The sequence below is a fragment of the Geotrypetes seraphini genome, chromosome 4, assembly GCF_902459505.1.
Source record: "Geotrypetes seraphini chromosome 4, aGeoSer1.1, whole genome shotgun sequence".
NCBI classification, from domain to species: Eukaryota; Metazoa; Chordata; class Amphibia; order Gymnophiona; family Dermophiidae; genus Geotrypetes; species Geotrypetes seraphini.
This window is the reverse complement of record NC_047087.1, coordinates 95,273,801-95,296,066: the sequence shown is the minus strand read 5'-3', so window position 1 is coordinate 95,296,066 and position 22,266 is coordinate 95,273,801. Positions and strand designations below refer to the sequence as shown.

General features: G+C 43.9%; 1 protein-coding gene across 1 annotated transcript in view; it reads right to left on the bottom strand.

Annotated features, from left to right (window-relative positions):
• Nucleotides 1–22,266, bottom strand: part of SENP7 (SUMO specific peptidase 7) — a 286,873-nt gene that overhangs the window by 143,944 nt on the left and 120,663 nt on the right. The window contains exons 9-10 of the mRNA XM_033943657.1: nt 12,795–12,828; nt 3,337–3,519 (exon numbers count right to left, since the gene is read on the bottom strand). Coding sequence (XP_033799548.1) covers nt 3,337–3,519; nt 12,795–12,828 — 217 coding nt within the window. The remainder of the gene's footprint in view (nt 1–3,336; nt 3,520–12,794; nt 12,829–22,266) is intronic.

Here is a 22,266-nt window from a genome sequence, read left to right as displayed (position 1 = left end):
GGGGTTCAGGGGAGTATCCGGTGGCAGGAGGGAGTGGGCATCCCTCTTTTTTTTTTTTGGGGGGGGGGATGTGCAAGTGTCTGGTTTGGTTCGGGGGGGCATCCCTCCTGCCATATCTTTGCCGCGGGGGAGAGGTGGTCAGCATGGCAGGAGACAGTGGGCATCCTGTCTGCCATTTTTTCTCATGCAGGGGGATGGGATCACCTTGGCAGGAGGGAATAGGCATCCCTCTTGCCATTTTCACTGCAATGGGGGAGGACATGATGTCATGGGGGGGGCCGTCATCGGCAGGGGGGATTGCTTTTTTTCTGTTTTTAATGGGTCAAATATTGTGCATGTTACACATGCACAGCATTTGTGCCCATTAAAAAAAGGGCTAAACTATCTTGTCTTGACCAGTCGCTTATTTTGGATTGCTAAAAGCGATCACTTTTATTGTGCATCAGGAAGTCATGTTAGAGCATCAATCTCTCTACTAGTTTACATGGCATTTCAATAATAATGAGCTTATTTGCATGGTTGGATAGGAGAATGAACGATCGTGCAGAAAACTACATGATAAGTCATTTTTTGCATCGGGTCGGCAAATGCGATTGTCATTAAAGCTGTCAAAACATGTTTAGCAACGATCGCTGGCTTTAGTGCATCAGGGCCTGCGTTCATTCTAAAAATAGTATCTTCCAGTATCTGGCTGTATTCCTTTTGTTTGTCCAAGTATGAATCTCAAAAGACTGTTGGCCTTAAGTACTGGTCTTAACATATTTTCTAGTTTCTCTCCGTGTCACAATTTGGCATTTGTTTGAAACAATGGCCCTCAATTGAAAAGGAGTGCCTGGCTTTATCATATCTTTTGAAGTCCAGAGCAAGAGGTATTTTGTTAATCTTTAGTACTGTCTTTTAGAGGTCATTTAGTCTGCCTGCAGTGACATTCTGAGTAAAAGATCTCTTGTTAATAACATATGGGCAAGAGCCAATCAATCTATCTTTACTAACATTCCCAGGGTCAGCAAGGGTAGATTTTTTAAATATAATATCCCACAATCCTTTGCTTGCACTCTGGATATGCCAGCATATAGTAATGTAATGCTGAAAAAATTGAGACTTTTAAAATGGATTGAAAATCCAAGATGGCCAGCGCAGCAGCATTTTGGTGCCAAAAAACAGCCCAGGACAACTAAATAAAAGTGCAAAAAATATGGGAAAGGGTTTTATTTTGGAGGTAGGGAAACTAAGCCAAAAACCCAGAAACCTCCAAAATACCAATTAATCCCCCCTCCCTCCACCAATATGTCCCATAGGCTACAATGGCCAGTTCTCACTATGCTGCTGGTGCTATGTCTGCTTCAGCTTAAACAGAAGCTGGTGAAGACTTATTACCTCAGACAAACATACAAGAAATCCTCCAGATGCTTGTTTCTTAGGCTGCTAGTCAGATTCTATTAGATAGAGCCCAAATGCCCAGACTCCAGCCAGCAACTGATAATATCCCAGGGACCAGCACAGATGCCAAACATCTTGCGCTCAAGCTCTGGTATCAAGCGGGATTGAGCATTACTACAAGGGGAACAGTCCCTGAGCCACAAAAGTGTTAGTTCAGGCTGAGTAAGTAGGTGCCCTGTAACAGGGTGTCTCTCCCAGCTACATACCTCAGATACCAAGAGTCTGTGTCTCCACCAGGCAGAGCTGACCCAGGCAACCTGGATACCTCTGTAGCACCAAAAAGCCTCTCTGAAAGTGGATAATAAAAAGCCCCAAAATAATAAACCGAAAACAGAACAGATCAGAAAGACATCTCCAACTCGTAAGTAGAAGGAGAAACTAAGGGGCATAGAGCAGTGTCAGAGGAGGTAGAGCTGAAAAATGTAGATGACATCTTCCTCACAAACTTACAGGTAGAGGAAAATAATCTGCTGGTTCAAGACTCACATACTTTTTGCACTAGAACATAAAAATTAGGACAGTAAAAAGACTGTCCTAATCATAATCACATAGGGCTTCTTCAATCAAGCCATGCGGCAAATGAACCAAATCCCTTTAAATCCCTAAGGGTTTTGGTGCAATTGTCACACTGGCCCGCAGTAATTTGATAAAAGAGGCCTAAAGTTATCCAAGTACTGATCTGCGTATCACCGGTACGCAGATAAGTGGCAATGGCCACTTTATATTCAAATATTCAGCGCCAATATTAGGTATGACCCAACAGTGATTATCTAGACATAAAAAACAGCAGCAACTGGCATTTAAAATAAAAAGGGGCTGACCACTATGGGCTGAATATGGGGGAGGGGGGGGAAGGGGGACACTTTTCCTTTGCACTGTCATCTTTTAACAATATAGAAATAAGCACAATTTAAACAACTAAATATTCACCAGGACATCCATGCTTCATTATTATCATAGAATTGATTAACACAACAGCCACTAAGATACTGTGCTTTTAATATATTTCAACTGTGAAGTTAATATACAGTCAAACCTCGGTTTACGAGTGCACCGGTTTGCGAGTGTTTTGCAAGACGAGCAAAACATTCTCACAAATCATGACTCACAAACCGAGCATTGACTCGATTTGCGAGTCCCCCCGCCCAGTAACCGGCAGCGCCCCCCGCCCGCAAACACTGCCCCTTCCCCCCCACGAACTGGCATCGCCCCCCCTCGCGAACGCCCGCCCCCCTCCCGCGCGAACTGGCATCCCCCGCCCGCCCAAACTGAAAGCTTACTCCCAATGTGGCACCGGCACGCAGCACCAACCCACAGGAGGTGCTGGTGCCCGAAGATCGTGCCTCTCCTCCGACTGGGCCTTGAGCATTTGCGCATACTCAAGGCCTTCTGGCTCCCGCTTCTCTCTGAGATTCTTGGAGAAAACGAGAGCCAGAATGCATTGAGCATGCGCAGATGCTCAAGGCTCAGTCGGAGGAGAGGCACAATCTTCGGGCACCGGCACCTCCTGTGTGCCAGTGCCACATTGAGGGGTAAGCTTTCAGTTTGGGCGGGCAATGCCAGTTCGCGGGGGGGGGGGGGCAGTGTTTGCGGAGTGGGGGAGATGTGGAAGCGCACCAGTGGCCTTGGGGGTGGGGGAGGGGTCTTGTGGGGTGGGGTGGGGTGGAGCAGCGCTGGTGGCCGGGGGGGAATGGGAGGTGGAATGAATCAAGCGAGTTTCTCTTAGTTTCTATGGGGAAACTCGCTTTGATATATGAGTAAAATGGTTTACGAGCATGCTTCTAGAACGACTTATGCTAGTAAACCAAGGTTCCATTGTACTTGGAAGATCACTAACTGTTGCACTATTCCTGCTTTTCAATCTTCAAAGACAGTTAAGAATCTTACTTTACTTACATGACCAATTTGAATCAGGATTGCCTAGCTGTATTTGGATCTCCTTTGCATAATCTTTAGCTAGCCGAAGAAAAATGAAACTATTACGTTTTCCAGAAGGTGAGTCACCATTGTCAATCCACAGTCCATATCCTTTCAGATGATGTGTATCCAGCAACAAATGCATCTTGTCATTATCATTCACTATAAAAAACAGAATATAAGGCATGTAAGCAGAGTTTTGTGCCTTTCGAAGTACTAGTTTTGAAAACAAGAAGCAATTCTGAGTTTCTCGAGAAAAATCAAGAGGCATGACCTCCCTTCCCCCCAAAATAAAAAAATAAAACACACACAAAAAACAATCAAGACACACTCATAAAAGATAGTTTCAAAGCAAAAAGCTTCACACCTAGAAAACAGAAATTAGGTCTTAGCTGCTAATTTTCTTTCCTGTAGTCGTTTCCTTTAATCCGGCTTGGAGCGCCATACAGAAAGGAGGTATCTTAAGGGCCCATTTATCACCTTGAGGTCTTCAATCAGCCTCCAGTCTTTTGAGCCTCTCTTGGACACACTGAAGTATATCGAGTATCTGCTGGAGCCCAAGTTTTCCTCTGGTATAGGCTCCTTGGCTTCCAGATCCAGCAGCCTTTTGCACTATTGCTCAGATTTTGACTGCTTTTTCCAGCTTCAGAGTCAGGATACGAAAGAACTCGAGCTTATACCCCGCCTCTATAATGACTAGCACCCAGCAGTCCTTAGTGATCTCTGCCAAGCTCCCCAATAGGCCGATAACCTCTGATGTGTGGAGGCTCGGCTGACAGCTTGGCATCATAACTGCTTCTTAGGAGCCGTTGCAAAGAGAATCCTGATAATTGGGTGCACCTGGCCCCTCCAAATCTTTGTTTAGAGCGTTGAAATAATCTCTAGCCTGAGGGTTCTCGTGAGAATTGATGATATTGTCTGAAGGTCTGAAAATTACTGTGCCCTGACCCCCTAGGGGTTTGAGGTCTGCTGTCTGGTAAAGACTTCAGCTTGCGATCCTGCACACTGGCCATAAGATTATCCATACCTTTCCCTAAGAGTAAACGTTCTCTAAATGGCAGTTTATTTAAGGTAGCCTCCAAAAAGATCATATAGAGCATCAGCTACATAATCTACCCCAGACATCAGAAACTGGGGATCCTTCCCGGCCTTCACCTCCAGATCACGGTGTAATTTGGAGCATGTGTGACAAAAGAAGTCGCTGCAGTAGCATCTAAACCTGAGGCCACAGCTTCAAATAGTTTCTTATGATCAAAATCTAGTCTAAGCTCCTGGGCCTCCTGTAATAACCACACAGCCTTCAGTGGGGAGCAAGGTACTCTTGGTAGCCTGCGCCACCAGGAAGTCTACTTTGTGGAACAAAAAATTGGCTAAATGCAGCATCCATTGGATAGAGCTTTGAAATAGCTTTAGTCATCTAAAGGGGACCCTCTGGGGCCTCCAAATGGGCCGTTAACATTTTGTAATGTCTTCATGAGTGTGGAAACATGTAGTCTGCACTTTGTGCTGCTCGTAAGCAAGCACTGTGTAGCTGAGGACTGCGGAGTCTCCATCTTTAATTTCAAAAGTGCTAAGAGGAGCTTGACCAATGTCGGGTTCTCACCAAGATCCCAGGCCTCCATCAGATTCGGAACTGGCCCAACTAATGAGAAAGAGTAAGCATGGGTTCAGCTGAGGGAGATCTTGCCTCACCAATTTGCTTGACTTCTTTGAAGGTGTGAATAAAAATGTGGATAAAGGTGAGCCAGCTGATGTAGTGTATCTAGATTTTCAGAAAGCTACTGACAAAGTTCCTCATGAGAGGCTCCTGAGAAAATTAAAGTCATGGCAATGTTCAGTTGTAGATTAGGAATTGGTTATCAGATAGAAAACAGAGGGTAGGGTTAAATGGTCATTTTTTCTCAATGGAGGAGAGTAAACAGTAGAGTGCAGCAGGGATTTGTACTGGGACCGATGCCTTTGATCTAGTAGATCATGAAAAATTGTTGAGTTGTTTAGACACAATAGGACTTTCAGGAAGGGTCTGAAACTGGTTTCAAGGTTTTTTGAAGAAAAGATCTTATCAAGTGATTTGTAACGGTAACTATTCCCATTCATGGAGCAAATCATCTGGTGTGTCCCAAGGTTCTTTGCTATCCCTACCTTATTCAACATCTACATTTCCCCTTTAGGACATTTATTACAGAGTTTAAATGTAAAATTTTATATATACGCAGATGACATTTATATTTTAATCCCTCTAAATAATTTTACTATTTAAATTTTAAACCAGATATCTTCTATTATGACTCAGATAGAACAGTGGACAATTAATTTCAAACTGAAACTCAATATGGAAAAGACTAAACTTTTCTTGGCTAGTCCCAACGACACAATAACAAACTCACTGCTTCATCTTAATGGTCATGAGTACCCGATTATTAAATCTATCAAAATTCTGGGAGTCACACTAGACCAGTGGTCTCAAAACTCAAACCCTTTGCAGGGCCACATTTTGGATTTGTAGGTACTTGGAGGGCCGCGGAAAAAATAGTTAATGTTTTATTTAAAAAATGACAATTTTGCATGAGGTAAAACTCTTTATAGTTTAAATCTTTCCTTTTGGCTAAGTCTTAATAATAATATTGTAATTTATAGCTAAAGAGACATATGATCAAGAAACTGCTTTATTTTACTTTTGTGATTATGATAAACATACCGAGGGCCTCAAAATAGTACCTGGCGGGCCGCATGTGGCCCCTGGGCCATGAGTTTGAGACCACTGCACTAGACCGACATTTAACACTAGCAGAACACATGAACTTAGTGGTACAAAAATGCTTTTTTACATTGTGGAAATTAAGAACCAAAAAAAATATTTTGATCCTTTATCGTTCAGACCATTGGTGCAGGGATTAGTTTTATCTATTTTAGATTATTGTATTATCATCTATTTAGGAGCACCCAAAAAAATTCTAAGGAAATTAAGGATAATTCAGAATACAGCTGTTCAATTGATTTTTGGTTTAAAAAAGAACGACCATATTATTCCATATTATCATTTACTTCATTGGCTGCTTTTGGAGGAAAGAGTATTATTCAAATTTTCCTCTAACTACTTTAAGCTGATATCGAGATTGTCTCCACTTACCTTGTTCCTCATTTTGTGTTGCATAGACCATCAAGAGAAATTAGAAACTTCTACTTATTTGCTTATCCAAAAATTAATGGGTGTAGATATAAGACCTTCTTAGATAGGACCCTAGCATTTCAAGCTGGTAGGCAACAATCTTGGTTAGGTAAATATATTCAGCAAGCTATGTTATTCTATTGCAGTTTTCAGAAATTAAGACCACTTTGTTCGATAAGTTTATTACTTAGTGAGCTTTATTATTGAAATTCTATTTTACAAATATTTGTATTTTTTAATGTATTATTGTATTTCACTGATTGTCCAGCTTTTTTTAGTGTAAACCGCCTAGAACTTTTGGTTATGGCAGTATAAAAGAATAAAGTTATTATTATTATTATATTCAAAACTGTTTATTGGTCAAAAACACAATCCAGAATCAAACAACAACAAACAACACAGACCAAATTTTTTTCATAAGGCAAAAACCACCCCCTCCCCCAACCCAAATTAAAAAAGGGGCATGGAGCAGCAGGACAGCAAGCGAGTAAGTATCACAAATACTAGAAAAAAAAACAAACCACTATGCATTCAAATATTCAATGGCTACGAGCATACCGGGTCAAGGAGGCCCAAAAAGGCTCCCAAGTAAGCTGTAATTACCGTATTTTCACGTAGATAACGCGCACCCGTGTAAAACGCGCACACGGGTATAGCGCGCGGAAAACACAAATCTATGTACAGAAATTTTTATATACCGCGCACACCCGTATACCGCGCATGCTGCCCGACTCTCCCGTTGCCGCCCGACTCTCCTTTCGCCCACCCCGACTCTCCTCTGGCCACCCCGACTCTCCTTTCGCCCACCCCTACTCTCCTCTCCCCCTTGAAGTCCTGTCCCCACCCTGAAAACCTGAACCCCCCCGATGTCCGATTCACCCCAACGCAGGACCGCTCGCACGCACTCCCGTCCTCTTGCCCCAGCCAACCGCGGCACCCCCGACACGATCGGGGCAAGAGGGAGCTCAAGCCCTCTTGCCCCAGCCAACCGCGGCACCCCCGACACAATCGGGGCAAGAGGGAGCTCAAGCCCTCTTGCCCCCCCCGACACGATCGCGGCAAAAGGGAGCCCAAGCCCTCTTGCCCCGCCGACTCCCCAACTCCCCGACAATATCGGGCCAGGAGGGAGCCCAAACCCTCCTGGCCACGGCGACCCCCTACCCCCACCCCGCACTATATTACGGGCAGGAGGGATCCCAGGCCCTCCTGCCCTCGACGCAAACCCCCCTCCCCCCAACGACCGCCCCCCCCAAGAACCTCCGACCGCCCCCCCAGCCGACCCGTGACCCCCCTGGCTGACCCCCACGACACCCCCACCCGCCTTCCCCGTACCTTTGTGTAGTTGGCCGGACAGACGGGAGCCAAACCCGCCTGTCCGGCAGGCAGCCAACGACGGAATGAGGCCGGATTGGCCCATCCGTCCCAAAGCTCCGCCTACTGGTGGGGCCTAAGGCGCCTGGGCCGGGGGTGCCGCGGTTGGCTGGGGCAAGAGGACGGGAGTGCGTGCGAGCGGTCCTTCAGGGTGGGGGTGCGGGTGGTAGTGCGTGCGAGCGGTCCTTCAGGGTGGGGGTGCGGGTGGGAGCGCGTGCGAGCGGTTCTTCGGGGTGGGGGTGCGTGTGCGTGCGAGCGGTCCTTCGGGGTGGGGGTGCGTGCGAGCGGTCCTTCGGGGTGGGGGTGCGAGCGGTCCTGCGGGGGGGGGGGGGTGAATCGGACATCGGGGGGGAACTATGTAAAAAAAATTTTGTACAACGCGCTCACGCGTATACCACGCAAGGTTATGCACGGTTTGTAAAAACACGTATAACGCGCGCGTTATATGCATGAAAATACGGTAATGTCCCTTAACAGAGTCCATCTCAGAAATGTCCAAATGTTCCATCTTCAATTGAGAAATCATCCCCTTACATTGTCCCGCCACTGTGACAATGTAGGGGGATGTGCAGCCAACCAATGAACCAAAATAGACTTTTTCCCCAACAATAATGCATGCTTCAAAAAAGTGCGGTATAGGATGAGTCAAAATTCAAGTATAAAAAAGTATCTTCTGATGAGGTAGACAACGCGTATTCCAAAAGTGTGCAATATGGCGATGAAGAATTTTGCAAAATCTCAACACAAAAGGACAAAAATAAAACATGTGCCCCATGGTAGCATTCACCCCTCCTACATTTAGGACAACAAGAAACTGAACAAAGGGCCGCACGATAAGCCCTGGAAGGGGAATGTAAACACACATCAGCAGTTTATATTGCAATTCAATCAAAGGAATAGAAGCCCAGGACTGCCTAAAGGACTTCAATGTAGTTTGTAACAACTCTACAGAAATAGAAGTCCCCTAATCAATAGACTACCGTTCACTCAAAGAAGCAAAGTCATAGTCCGAGGCCTCTTCTAACAAAAATTTATGATGGAAGCACAGAGGAATCATAGCCTGTGCTTCCAAACAATACGATTCCTTCAATAAGTCAAAAATGGTCTTAGTTAAAGTTTCCGGCAGCAAAATGCGAACATAATGTTGTAATTGCAAATAAGGAAACACATCTTTGGCTGGAGCCCGTACTTCTGAATCAAATTTGGAAAGGAGCACATCTGTCCAGCTGAGGTAAGGACATGATGTAGATACACCAAACCCTTAGCAGACCAAGAGTCAAACAATGACATCTCCAAGCCAGGGAGAAATTGTGGATTACCTTTTATCGTCAATAAAGGGGAACTAACTGAAGAAAGTTGTAAAAGTGCACGTCCATTGCCAAGCCTTACGAACCGAATGGTAGATAGGATTGTTATTATTTATAAATGATCTGGAAATTAGAATGAGTGAGGTGATTAAATTTGCAGATGACAATAAACTGTTCAAAGTTGGATTGTGAAAAATTGCAGGCAAACCTTAGGAAATTGGAAAACTGGGTGTCCAAGTGGCAGATGAAATTTAATGTGGACAAATATAAAGTGATGCACATTGAGAAGAATAACCCAAATCACAGTTACCTTGGGGGTTAGCGCCCAAGAAAAGGATCTGGGTGTCATTGTAGACAATACAATGAAATCTTCTGCCCAATGTGCAGAAGTGGCCAAAAAAGCAAACAGGATGCTAGGAATTATTAAAAACGGGATGGTTAACAAGCCTAAGAATGTTATAATGCACCTGTATCACTCCATGGTGTGACCTCACCTGAAGTATTGTGTTCAATTCTGGTCTCCTTATCTCAAGAAAGATATAGTGGCGCTAGAAAAGGTTCAAAGAACAGGGACCAAGATGATAAAAGGCATGGAACTCCTCTTGTATGAGGAAAGACTAAAAAGGTTAGGGCTCTTCAGCTTGCAAAAGAGACGGCTAAGGGGAAATATGATTTAAATCTACAAAATCCTAAGTGGAGTAGAATGGGTACAAGTGGATTGACTTTTCACTCCGTCTAGGGGACACTCGATGAAGTTACAGGGAAATATTTTTAAATAGGAGGAAATATTTTTTCACTCAGAATAGTTAAGCACTGGAACGCATTGCCAGAGGTTGTGGTAAGAGTGGATAGCACAGCTGGTTTTTTATTTATTTATAAATTTTCACATTATTTAACAAGCATACCATCTTGTACAGAAAGTGTAATTAAGATAACATAATATTTAAATTACTTTCCATCCAGAAAATAAATCAAACTATAATAGGAAAATATCTCTCTACTTAATCACACACTAGTCCTCAAAATTAAGATCCAAGATTAGAGAATAGGAGTGATTAAAATACAAAATAATAAGCAAGAAAACACATTATCTGATGCTGAAATAGAGCTAAATTATTACTTGGACATAGATATTTTTCCATTTTCAAGGCACTTCATGGAGAAGAAAGCCGTCAAATGAGCCGGTTCAAAGAACACATATTTTAAAGTACGATACCTCACTACACATTTACAAGGGTATCTAAGGAAAAATAAACCCCCAATCTGAGTCACACCTGGTTTCAATATTAGAAATTCCCTTCTTCTCTTTTGAGTCTCCTTAGAGACATCAGGAAAAATTTGAATATGGAAACCCAGGAAGTCTCTAGATCTATTTTTAAAAAAAAGTTTAAGGATCCAATCTTTGTCTGGAACCAAAGCCACAGACAGTGAGAGAGTGGCTGAAGTAGCCGCTTCTCTATCTGATTGTTCCAATAAAGCAGAAACGTCTAGAGAGCTTTCCTGAGGTTTTCCTAGATCTTTTTTCTTCTGAGAATCCTGAGTAGCACAGCTGGTTTTAAGAAGGATTTGGACATTTCTTGGAGGAAAAGTCCATAGTCTTGTTATTGAGAAAGACATGGGGCAAGCCACTGTTTGCCCTGGATCGGTAGCATGGAATGTTGCTACTCTTTGGGTTTTGGCCAGGTACTAGTGACCTGAATTGGCCACGGGCTACTCAGCTTGATGGACCGTAGGTCTGACCCATTAATGCTATTCTTACATTCTAATGCCTAGACATGAACCAGCATCCCCTGCTACTGCATCCTGTACATGGCACTGTTGCAGAGAAATTGCAATCTAAGGGAGGGAAAATCGGCCATTGCAAGAGGTTGCCAGAGGTTCTGTGTGACATTTATTAGTCATGTAAGTTTAAAACATCATATTGTTGAATTTCAGGCGGGAACCCCTGTCCAGGACATCGAGACGACCCCCGAGTATGCTCACGAGTTTCCTTCTGGATTTTGTGGCAGTTGTACTGCTGCACTTCACAAGGGACGCACTTGCGCTACTCCCCAGCTCAAACTTGAACATTTTTTTCTCTGGTCCTTGCACCATCTGGGCACTAATACCCCCATGGGACTAAGGGAGGCTAATCCAACGGCTCCCCCCCCCCCCCCTTCATACCACACGGCACGTGGGACATAGACAATCCTCAGAAAGTCATCCAGGACGAATCTGGCATGAATCCAAGGTATCCTTGCCTGAGTTCATTACAACTGTTTTTGAGTAAGATCAAGATGTTTTGAGGCAGATAAAGGTTTTTATTTTCAGATTGGGAAATTCAAGATGGTTGTGTGGCAGTGATTTTAGCACCAAAAACCAGCCATTTGGGGATTTTAGAGGTGGGGGACCCTGGCTCTAAGCCCAGAACCTAAAAAATTCCACTTTTAAAGATACCCCCCTTTTCTTTATTAAAGGCTGTCAGCTTATTTACTCACTGTGCCATGCTGTGAGTTAAGAGCTGCTTTAGTGAAGCTGCAAACAGCTTACAGAGAGAACTTCTGCCTCAAACAAGCCTGGAATCCAGACTGTCTCTTCAGATTGCCTTTCAGACTCAATGACTGACCAGAGACTTCAACCCCCACTGGAACCTCAGATGTACAGTAGGGGGGAGGAAAACAGTCTGTCCCGATCTTGGAAAAACTGCCACAGAGCCACTCAGCCTGTGCTGAAGCCTACTGCACACAGAACCTGGGATGAGCCTTTTCCCAAGGAACAGGTCTCTGCACTCCCGGATTGTCAGTGCAGGCTGTCCAAGTGAGTGCACTGCAAAGCAGTCTGCCCCTTGGATATAGACCTCCAACCTAAAAGTCTGCGCTCTCCTGCAGCCAGACTCACAACAGGAATCCTCTGCAGCACTGAAATGCTTCACAAACAGTAAATAAAAACCAAATTTAAAAGGAAATAAACAAAAGCAGAAAAGATAGGCTCCCACCATTTCACTTGAAGAGACAACTGAGGAATTGGAGGAGCCCAGAGGGATGAGAGGCAGAGCAAAAGAATGCTGAAGTTTTCTACAAGAATTCTCGCAGGAAGGGGTTGACTATTCAAAGGTTTAGGACTAAAGTGTCTGTTGCACTAGAATTTCTGATAGTTATTTTAGTTGTTCTCTGCCTCCATCTGCTTGTATAAACTCAAGTGTATGAACTGGCCAGATGAAGGATAAAAATGCAATGTGCTAATTTATATTCCAAAATTTCTTAGAAGTAGTTTCTGATAGTTATTTTAGTTTGGGTCCCAATGCCCAATGCTATTCTTACAGTAGAATATCATTTTGTGCCAGGCTTAGCACAGACTATACTAGGGGCACAAAATCCTTAGTGTATACTAAACCCCAAGGTAGGAAATAACCTGTTTAATCACCAATCTATTTCCTCCTTGTTAAGAGAGAAAGCAGCATATTGTAGTCTTGTATACATTTTAGGGAACATATCAGAAACAGCTCAGTCAATTAAGAAGAGCCTCTAAGTCTGCATTCACTAACTGAAATTACATGCACAGTCTGAAATAGAGAATTCATGTATAAAGAAGGAAAAATGTGAGCATCTTACCTTGAAAGGGGATCTCAATGTATTCTGTTGCAAACTTAAAGAAAAAAGAAAAAGAAATATTGTTTGTTCAGAATATACAAGAAGTCTCCAGGTTAAGAATGAGTTCTTTTTAAAACTGTTCTTAAGTTGAATTTGTATGGAACTCATATCATGTGAGAATCTATGTTTATTTATGTTCTCCTATATAGTACACAGTATATAAAACCATTAAACATTAAAGAAGCAGTCCTCAAAATAAAGTACTATATCTAGTTTAAATAGAAAGAAAAGATAGGAGGTTTACACTTACTTTCATTCTTCACCATACTCTTCCTCTCTTCAATGTCCCAACGTGCCCCTCTTTGTCCTTCCCACCCTCTATTCTGTGTCCCAATTTGTGCCTCCCTCCCTTACCTGTTCTGGCTGGCTCCCTGCTCCCAGCCATACTTCTCTTCACAAAGCCGCAAGCAGTGGCTCCTTCATGCAGCCCTCGGCTAACCCAGAAGCCTTCCCTCTCCCATCAGAAGGAAGGCTTCTAGGTCAGAAACTTGTGACACAGAATAGAGGGAGGGAAGGACAAAGAGGGGCATGTTGGGACATGGAAGGGAGAAGAAGGACTCTAGTTCGTAAGTGCAAATCCAACTCTTTTTATTTTTTTTAACAGCCAGTAGTAATTTGTTTTAGAAAAAAATTCCAATGTAATCAGTTTATGAAAAAAGCAAAAACAGATTAGGTTCTTACCTTGATAATATATTTTCTGGTATTTAGGAATGATATGTTGAACTATAGGATTATCCATGCATGCATGCTTGCGAGCATTCTGCAGAAGATATCAATCACAGCTTTTCAGCTCCTCCTCCATCTCCTTCTCCTTCTCCCTGATCTTTGCTGTCCCCTTCAGTTCATACCAAAGCCAACATTTTGACAGGGTAAGACAATTTGTAGATAAAGGACAACTGGGTACAACAATTAGTAGGAAGGCAATTGATACATAAAAATAACTCCTTATTTCTTTAAACAGCCAGTAGTAATTTGTTTTAGAAAAAAATTCCAATGTAATCAGTTTATGAAAAAAGCAAAAACAGATTGGGTTCTTACCTTGATATTTAGGAATGGTATGATGAACTGTAGGGTTATCAATGCATGCTTGCAAGCATTCTGCAGAACATATCAATCACAGCTTTTCAGCTCCTCCTCCTTCTCCCTGATCTTTACTGTCCCCTTCAGTTCGTACCAAAGCCAACATTTTGACAGGGTACGACAATTTGTAGATAAAGGACAACTGGGCACGATAATTAGTAGGAAGACAATTGGTACATAAGAACAGCCTTACTGGGTCAGAGCAATGGTCCATCAAGCCCAGTAGCCCGTTCTCATGGTGGCCATCCAGGTCCCTAGTACCTGGCCAAAACCCAAGGAGCAGCAACATTCCAATCTACCGATCCAGGGCAAGCAGTTGCTTCCCCCCATGTCTTTCTCAATAACAGACTATGGACTTTTCCTCCAGGAAATTGTCCAAACCTTTCTTAAAACCAGCTACGCTATCCGCTCTTACAATGCGTTCCAGAGCTTAACTATTCTCAGAGTGAAAAAAAAATTCCTCCTATAGGAATCGTATTAGATAAACATCTTACTATGAAAACCCAGATAGATGTTGTTGTACGTAAAAGTTATTTTACTTTATGGAGACTACGAACAATTAAACCCTATTTTGAATTTTCAGCCTTTAAATTGTTGGTCTACTCATTACTGTTGAGTTTCCTTGACTATTGCAATATTGCTTATTTATCAATTACTAAGAAGGAATTATTAAGATTATCATTGATACAGAACACAGCAGTTAGATTGATTTACGGATTGAAGAAATACGATCATGTTACGTTATTTTATTGCAAATTGCATTGGTTGCCTGTGGAAGCTCGGGTATTGTTCAAGTTGGGCTGTTTTTGTTACAAGGTTTTATATGGTGCAGCCCCTACTTATCTGGCTAATAGTTTTTCCATAGCTACGCACAAATGCAGTAGAAAAAAAACTCATGCTCTGTTCAATTTCCCTTCTGTAAAAGGTTGTAAAAGCAATAAATTTCTTAATCACTCTTTAGCATCTCAGGCAGCTTCTCATGAAAAAGAATTTCGATCACTGTTGCTCACAGCTGATTCTTACAGACATTTTAGAAAACAGCTAAAAACCTATCTTTTCTCCAAATACCTGACTAGCTGACTCATTCATATATACAATTATGTTTAATGTTTATAATCTTTTGTAAACCGCATGGAACTTTTTGGCAACGCGGTCTATAAGTGTTATGTTATGTTATGTAAAAGTATTTCCCTGTAACTTTGAGCGTCCCCTAGTCTTTGTAATTTTTGACTTGTACCTGTTCTACTCCAGTCAGGATTTTGTAGACTTCAATCATATCTCCCCTCAGCCATCTCTTTTCCAAGCTAAAGAGCCCTAACCTTTTTAGTCTTTCCTCATACGAAAGGAATTTCATCCCCGTTATCATCTTGGTCGCTCTTCTTTGAACATTTTCTAGTGCAGCTATATCTTTCTTGAGATAAAGAGACTAGAATTGAACACAATACTCCAGATGAGGTCGCACCATAGAGTGATGCAGGGAAATTAAAACATTCTTAATCTTGTTGTTTTTTTTTTTATTATTTATCTATCATTTCAATACATCCAATTTACAAAGATGTTAAGGCAATACAAAAGTATAAATTCACTTAGTTATAGGACTAAGGACCAGAAAATAAACAACGAAACATTTATCTAATACAGGCCACAATCTGAGAAGAGGAGACAAAATAATTAAAACCCCTCGGGAAAGGGGACATATACAAAAGAAAATCAAAAATTAGGAAATAGAGCAGTGTTAAGGTATTATCCCATCCATTAATTAAATACCGCATTAATAACCTGTTTCAATCAGACTGTGTCGAGATTCCTTTACCCTCTAAGAAAAAACCTAATTGGGCAGGTTCAAAGAAAATATATTTACTCCCTTGATATGAGACAAAACATTTACATGGAAATCTCAACTGAAACACTGCCCCCAAAGCAATCACCTTTCCTCCTGGATTATGTCCACTTTGAGACATCTGGAAATATATATAGCCTTTCACCTAAATAGGTGATCTGTTTTAAGTTAAAGTATAATTTCAACAGCATTTCTTTACCTTGTAAGAATACCAGTGAAACCAATAATGTTGCCTGCTCCTGAATTTCAGTATCAGAAGATTGCAAAATAGCAGAAACATCCAACTGTGTATTTTCAACTGCTACAGCTTTTTCATTTTGCATTTGTTTTAAATAATAAATTTTTTGTATAGGGGAAAGACTTGCTTCCAGAATATTTAGAACAGTCAACATAAAATTCTTAAAAAGTAACATAGTAACATAGTAGATGACGGCAGATAAAGACCCGAATGGTCCATCTAGTCTGCCCAATCTGATTCAATATACATTTTTTCTTCTTAGCTATTTCTGGGAAAGAATCCAAAGCTCTACCTGGTATTCTGCTTGGGTCCAACTGCCAAAATCTCCGTTAAAACCTACTCCAGCCCTTCTAAACCCTCCCAGCCACTGAAGCCCTCTCCAGCACATCCTCCCCCAAACGGCCATATACAGACACAGACCGTGCAAGTCTGCCCAGTACTGGCCTTAGTTCAATATTTAATATTATTTTCTGATTCTAGATCCTCTGTGTTCATCCCACGCTTCTTTGAACTCAGTCACCAATTTCCTCTCCATCACCTCTATCGGAAACGCAGTCCAGGCAAACACCACCCTCTCCATAAAGTAGAATTTCCTAACATTGCTCTTGAATCTACCACCCCTCAACCTCAAATTATGTCCTCTGGTTTTACTTTTCTTTGGAAAAGATTTTGTTCTACGTTAATAACCTTCAAGTATTTGAACATTTGAATCATATCTCCCCTGTCCCTCCTTTCCTCTAGGGTATACATATTCAGGGCTTCCAGTCTCTCCTCATACATCTTCTGGTGCAAGCCTCCTATCATTTTTGTCGCCCTCCTCTGGACCGCTTCAAGTCTTCTTATGTCCTTCGCCAGATACGGTCTCCAAAACTGAACACAATACTCCAAGTGCGGCCTCACCAATGACCTGTACAGGAGCATCAACACCTTCTTCCTTCTGCTGGCTATGCCTCTCTTTAAACAGCTCAACATCCTTCTGGCAGCAGCCACTGCCTTGTCACACTGTTTTTTTCACCTTTAGATCTTCGGACACTATTATCCCAAGGTCCCTCTCCCCGACCGTGCATATCAGCTTATCACCTCCCAGCATATACGGTTCCTTCCGATTATTAATCCCCAAATGCATTACTCTGCATTTCTTTGCATTGAATTTTAGTTGCCAGGCATTAGACCATTACTCTAACTTTTGCAGATCCTTTTTCATATTTTCCACTCCCTCTTCGGTGTCTACTCTGTTACAAATCTTGGTATCATCTGCAAAAAGACACACTTTTCCTTCTAACCCTTCAACAATGTCACTCACAAACATATTGAACAGGATCGGCCTCAGCACCAAACCCTGAGGTACTCCACTATTCACCTTTCCTTCCTCCGAGCGACTTCCATTAACCACCACCCTCTGGCGTCTGTCCGACAGCCAGTTTCTAACCCAGTTCACCACTTTGGGTCCTAATTTCAGCCCTTCAAGTTTGTTCAATACCCTCCTATGAGGAACCGTATCAAAGGCTTTGCTGAAATCTAAGTAAATTACATCTAACATATGTCCTGGATCCAGCTCTCTGGTCACCCAATCAAAAAAATTCAATCAGGTTCGTTTGGCACGATTTACCTTTTGTAAAGCCATGTTGCCTCGGATCCTGTAACCCATTAGACTCAAGGAAGTACACTATCCTTTCTTTCAGCAACACTTCCATTATTTTTCCAACAACCGAACTGAGGCTCACTGGCCTGTAGTTTCCTGCTTCATCTCTGTGACCACTTTTGTGAATAGGGACCACGTCCGCTCTCCTCCAATCCCCAGGAACCACTCCCGTCTCCAGAGATTTCTTGAACAAGTCTTTAATAGGACTCGCCAGAACCTCTCTGAGCTCCCTTAGTATCCTGGGATGGATCCTGTCTGGTCCCATCGCTTTGTCCACCTTCAGTTTTTCAAGTTGCTCATAAACACTCTCCTCCGTGAACGGCGCAGAATCTACTCCATTTTCTCGTGTAACTTTGCCAGAAAAACTCGGTCCTTCTCCAGGATTTTCTTCTGTGAACACAGAAGAGAAGAATTTGTTTAGCACATTTGCTTTTTCCTCATCACTCTCCACATATCGGTGCCCAGTATTTTTTAGGTTAGCAATTTCATTTTTCATCTTCCTCCTTTCACTAATATATCTGAAAAAATTTTTGTCTCCCTTTTTACATTTTTAGCCATTTGTTCTTCTGCCTGTGCTTTCGCCAAACGTATCTCTCTCTTGGCTTCTTTCAGTTTCACCCTGTAATCCTTTCTGCACTCCTCTTCTTGGGTTTTTATATACCGTATTTGCCGGCGTATAAGACGACTGGGCGTATAAGACGACCCCCCAACTTTTACAGTTAAAATATAGAGTTTGTTATATACTCGCCATATAAGACTACCCCTTCTTCCGCACACCTTCTGCACAACAAATAAAACTTAAAAGAACATCAGAGTTATTTCATTTAATTATGCTACTGAATTAAAGGCTCTGGTAGAAACCCATTTACAAATAAGCAAAAAGACTTTATTAATTTGAAAATATTAATTGGGAAGAATACATACTTTGTAAACGGGTTTCTACCAGAGCCTCTAATGTTTATAAATTTTTATCAACACAACTAATATACTACTTTATCCTGAAGCAAAAAAAAAAAAAAAAAGAAATAGAATTCTTTTCCTACCTTTGTTGCCTGGTTTCTGCTTTCCTCATGTTCTCATTCAATTCCTTCCATCCACTATCTCTCTTCCTTCTGCATCTTCCATTTGCTCTGTTACTGTGCCTCTCCTTTCTTCCCCCTTCCAAATTGGTCTGGCACCCATCTTCTTCTCTCCGCTCCCCCCATAGTCTGGCATCTGTCTCTTCCCTGCCAGCGTCTTCTCCCTACTCTCTCTTCCTCATTTCCTTTGTGTCCTTCTCCCCCCATCTTCCCCATGTCCTTTCAGCGTCCTTCTCCCTCTCTGTCTTCCCCATGGCCTTTCAGCGTCCTTCTCCACCCCTTTGTCTTCCCCATGTGCTTTCAGCATCCTTCTCCCCCCTCTGTCTTCCACAAGTGCTTTCAGAGTCCTTCCCCCCGCCCTTCTCATGGCCTTTCAGCGTCCTTCTCCACCCCTTTGTATTCCCCATGTGCTTTCAGCGTCCTTCTCCTCCTCTGTCTTCAAGTGTTCAGAGTCCTTCCCCCCCTCCTCCTGTCTTCACCATGGCCTTTCAGCGTCCTTCTCCCCCCCTCCTTCTCTACCGCCCCGGGTGCAGCACAGCCGGCCAGGTCCCCTTACTTTTGTGGCACTTCCCCGACCGACCGACAACAGCCCCGGTCCGACAAACCTCCCTGCCCTTAACCGCGAATCTAAATTACCTTCTTAGCTGCTGTAAGAAGGTAATTTAGATTCGCGGCTACAGGGCAGGGAGGATTGTCGGACCCGGGCTGTTATCGTCGGTCGGGGAAGTGCCACAAAAGTAAGGGAACCTGGCCGGCTGTGCTGCAACCGGGGCGGGGCGGGCCGCCCCTCTCCCATTGGTAGCCACTCGAACCGCGAGGCTACTCTCCTTCTCCTTATCTGCCCTGCCTGCAGCACAGAGCCGAACGGAAGTCTTCCCGACGTCAGCGCTGACGTCGGAGGGAGGGCTTTGTTTAAGCTTTGTTTAAGCCCTCCCTCCCCTCCGACGTCAGCGCTGACGTCGGGAAGACTTCCGTTCGGCTCTGTGCTGCAAGCAGAGAAGGTAGGGAGAAGAAGAGTCGCGTACATCCAGAAGACTGAGTACATCCAGCCCCGCAGGAGCCCCGCGACCCTCGGAGGCGTCCCCATGGGATCCCCGCGACCCTAGGGGGCGTCCACACGGGATCCCCGCGACCCTAGGGGCGTCCCCGTGCAGCTCTCTAATGTAAAGTAAGGGCATGTAAACAGTACCCGGCGTATAAGACGACCCCCGACTTTGGGGAGGATTTTAAGGTACTGAAAAGTCGTCTTATACGCCGGCAAATACGGTATTTCATGAACGCCAACTCTTTTGCCTTTATTTTCTCCGCCACTTCCTTTTTCTCTTGTTTTTATTTATTTTCTTCACACAAAGGTCCATAGCCATTTTTATCGCTCCTTTCAGCTTAGACCACTGTCTTTCCACTTCCCTTATGTCCTCCCAGCTCTTTCTTCAGGTACTCTCTCATTTCATTAAAGTCTGTAAGTTTGAAATCTAGGACTTTAAGTATCGTGCGGCCGCTCTCCACTTTAGCCATTATATCAAACCAAACCGTTTGATGATCGCTACTTCCCAGGTGAGCACCCACTCGAACATTAGAGATACTCTCTCAATTTGTGAGGACCAGATCCAATATAGCAATGTTACTTACCGTAACAGTTGTTATCCAGGGACAGCAGGCAGCTATTCTCACTAGAGGGTGATGTCATCAGACAGAACCCCGGTACGGACGTCTCACAAGCACGTGTTGCTTGTAGAAACTTAAAGTTTCTAGATGCCCGCACCGCGCATGCGCCGGTGCCTTCCTGCCCGGAGATCCGGGCGTGTCTCCTCAGTTCAGGTAGCTAGCCTGAGAAGCCAACCCAGGGGAGGTGGGTGGGACGTGAGAATAGCTGCCTGCTGTCCCTGGATAACAACTGTTACGGTAAGTAACATTGCTTTATCCCAGGACAAGCAGGCAGGTATTCTCACTAGTGGGTGACCTCCAAGCTAACCTCAGTGGGATGGAGGGGAGTTGGCGACTTAAGAGAATAAATTTTTCAATACTGTTTGGCCAAACTGTCCATCCCGTCTGGAGAGAGTATCCAGACAATAATGTGAGGTGAATGTGTGAACCGAGGACCAGGTGGCGGCCTTACAAATTTGCTCGATTGGTGTTGATCTGAGGAATGCTACTGAGGCTGCCATTGCTCTGACCTTATGGGCTGTGACCTTACAAGGAAGTGATAATCCAGCCTGGGCATAGCAGAAAGAGATACAAGCCGCCATCCAATTAGAGATGGTGCGCTTTGATACGGGTCTTCCCAACTTGTTAGGATCGAAGGAGACAAAAGTTGAGGAGTGGTTCTGTGTGGCTTGGTGCGATCCAGGTAGAAAGCCAAGGCACGTTTACAGTCTAGAGTGTGAAGGGCCGATTCTCCGTGGTGAGAATGGGGCTTAGGGAAGAATACTGGAAGTACAATGGATTGGTTGAGATGAAATTCGGAGACCACCTTAGGCAGGAATTTCGGGTGAGTGCGGAGGACCACCTTGTCATGATGGAATACTGTGAATGGTGGATCCGCCATCAGTGCCTGGAGTTCGCTGACTCTGCGAGCGGACGTAAGGGCTACAAGAAAGAGCACTTTCCAGGTGAGGTACTTAAGGGGGCCCTGTTGAGTGGTTCAAACGGGGCTTCATGAGACGGGAAAGGACTACATTGAGGTCCCAAACTACTGGGGGTGGTTTGAGAGGAGGGTTAACGTGGAAGAGTCCTTTCATAAATCTGGCGACCACGGATGGGCCGAGAGGGGTTTCCTTGTAGGGGCTGGTGGAACGCTGCAATAGCGCTCAGGTGGACTCGTATGGATGTGGACTTGAGCCCAGATTGAGATAGGTGTAGGAGATAGTCCAGCACGGAGGATAAGGAAGCTCGCTGAGGTTCCTTTGACTTAGAAACACACCATGAGGAGAATCTGGTCCATTTCTGGGAGTAGCATTGTCGAGTGGCGGGCTTCCTGGAAGCTTCCAAGACCTCCCTCACTTCTTGTGAGAATTGGTGAGGGGTTACGTTGAGAGGAACCAAGCTGTCAGGTGGAGAGACTGCAGGTTGGGATGAAGTAGTGATCCTTGATGTTGAGTAAGCAGTGAAGGAAACACTGGAAGTGGTACTGGTTCCCTGTTGCTGAGTTGAAGTAGGAGGGAGAACCAAGGTTGTCTGGGCCGAGGAGCTATTAGAATCATGGTTGCCCGTTCGAGTTTCAGCTTGACCAGAGTCTTCTGGATCAGCGGGAATGGTGGGAACGCATATAGAAATCGTTTCCCCCAGTTCAGTAGAAAAGCATCTGCCTCGAGGCGATGAGGAGTGTAGATCCTGGAGCAAAACTGAGGCAGTTTGGAGTTGTGGGAGCCGCAAAGAGGTCTATCTGAGGCGTCCCCCATTGCGTGAAGATTTGGTGAAGGGGGCTGGAATGGAGAGTCCATTCGTGCGGTTGTAGCAGACGGCTTAGTTTGTCTGCTAAGACGTTGTTCTCCCCTGGATGTATACTGCTCTGAGTAGGGCGTTGTGGCGCACCGCCCAGTCCCAGACTCGTAGAG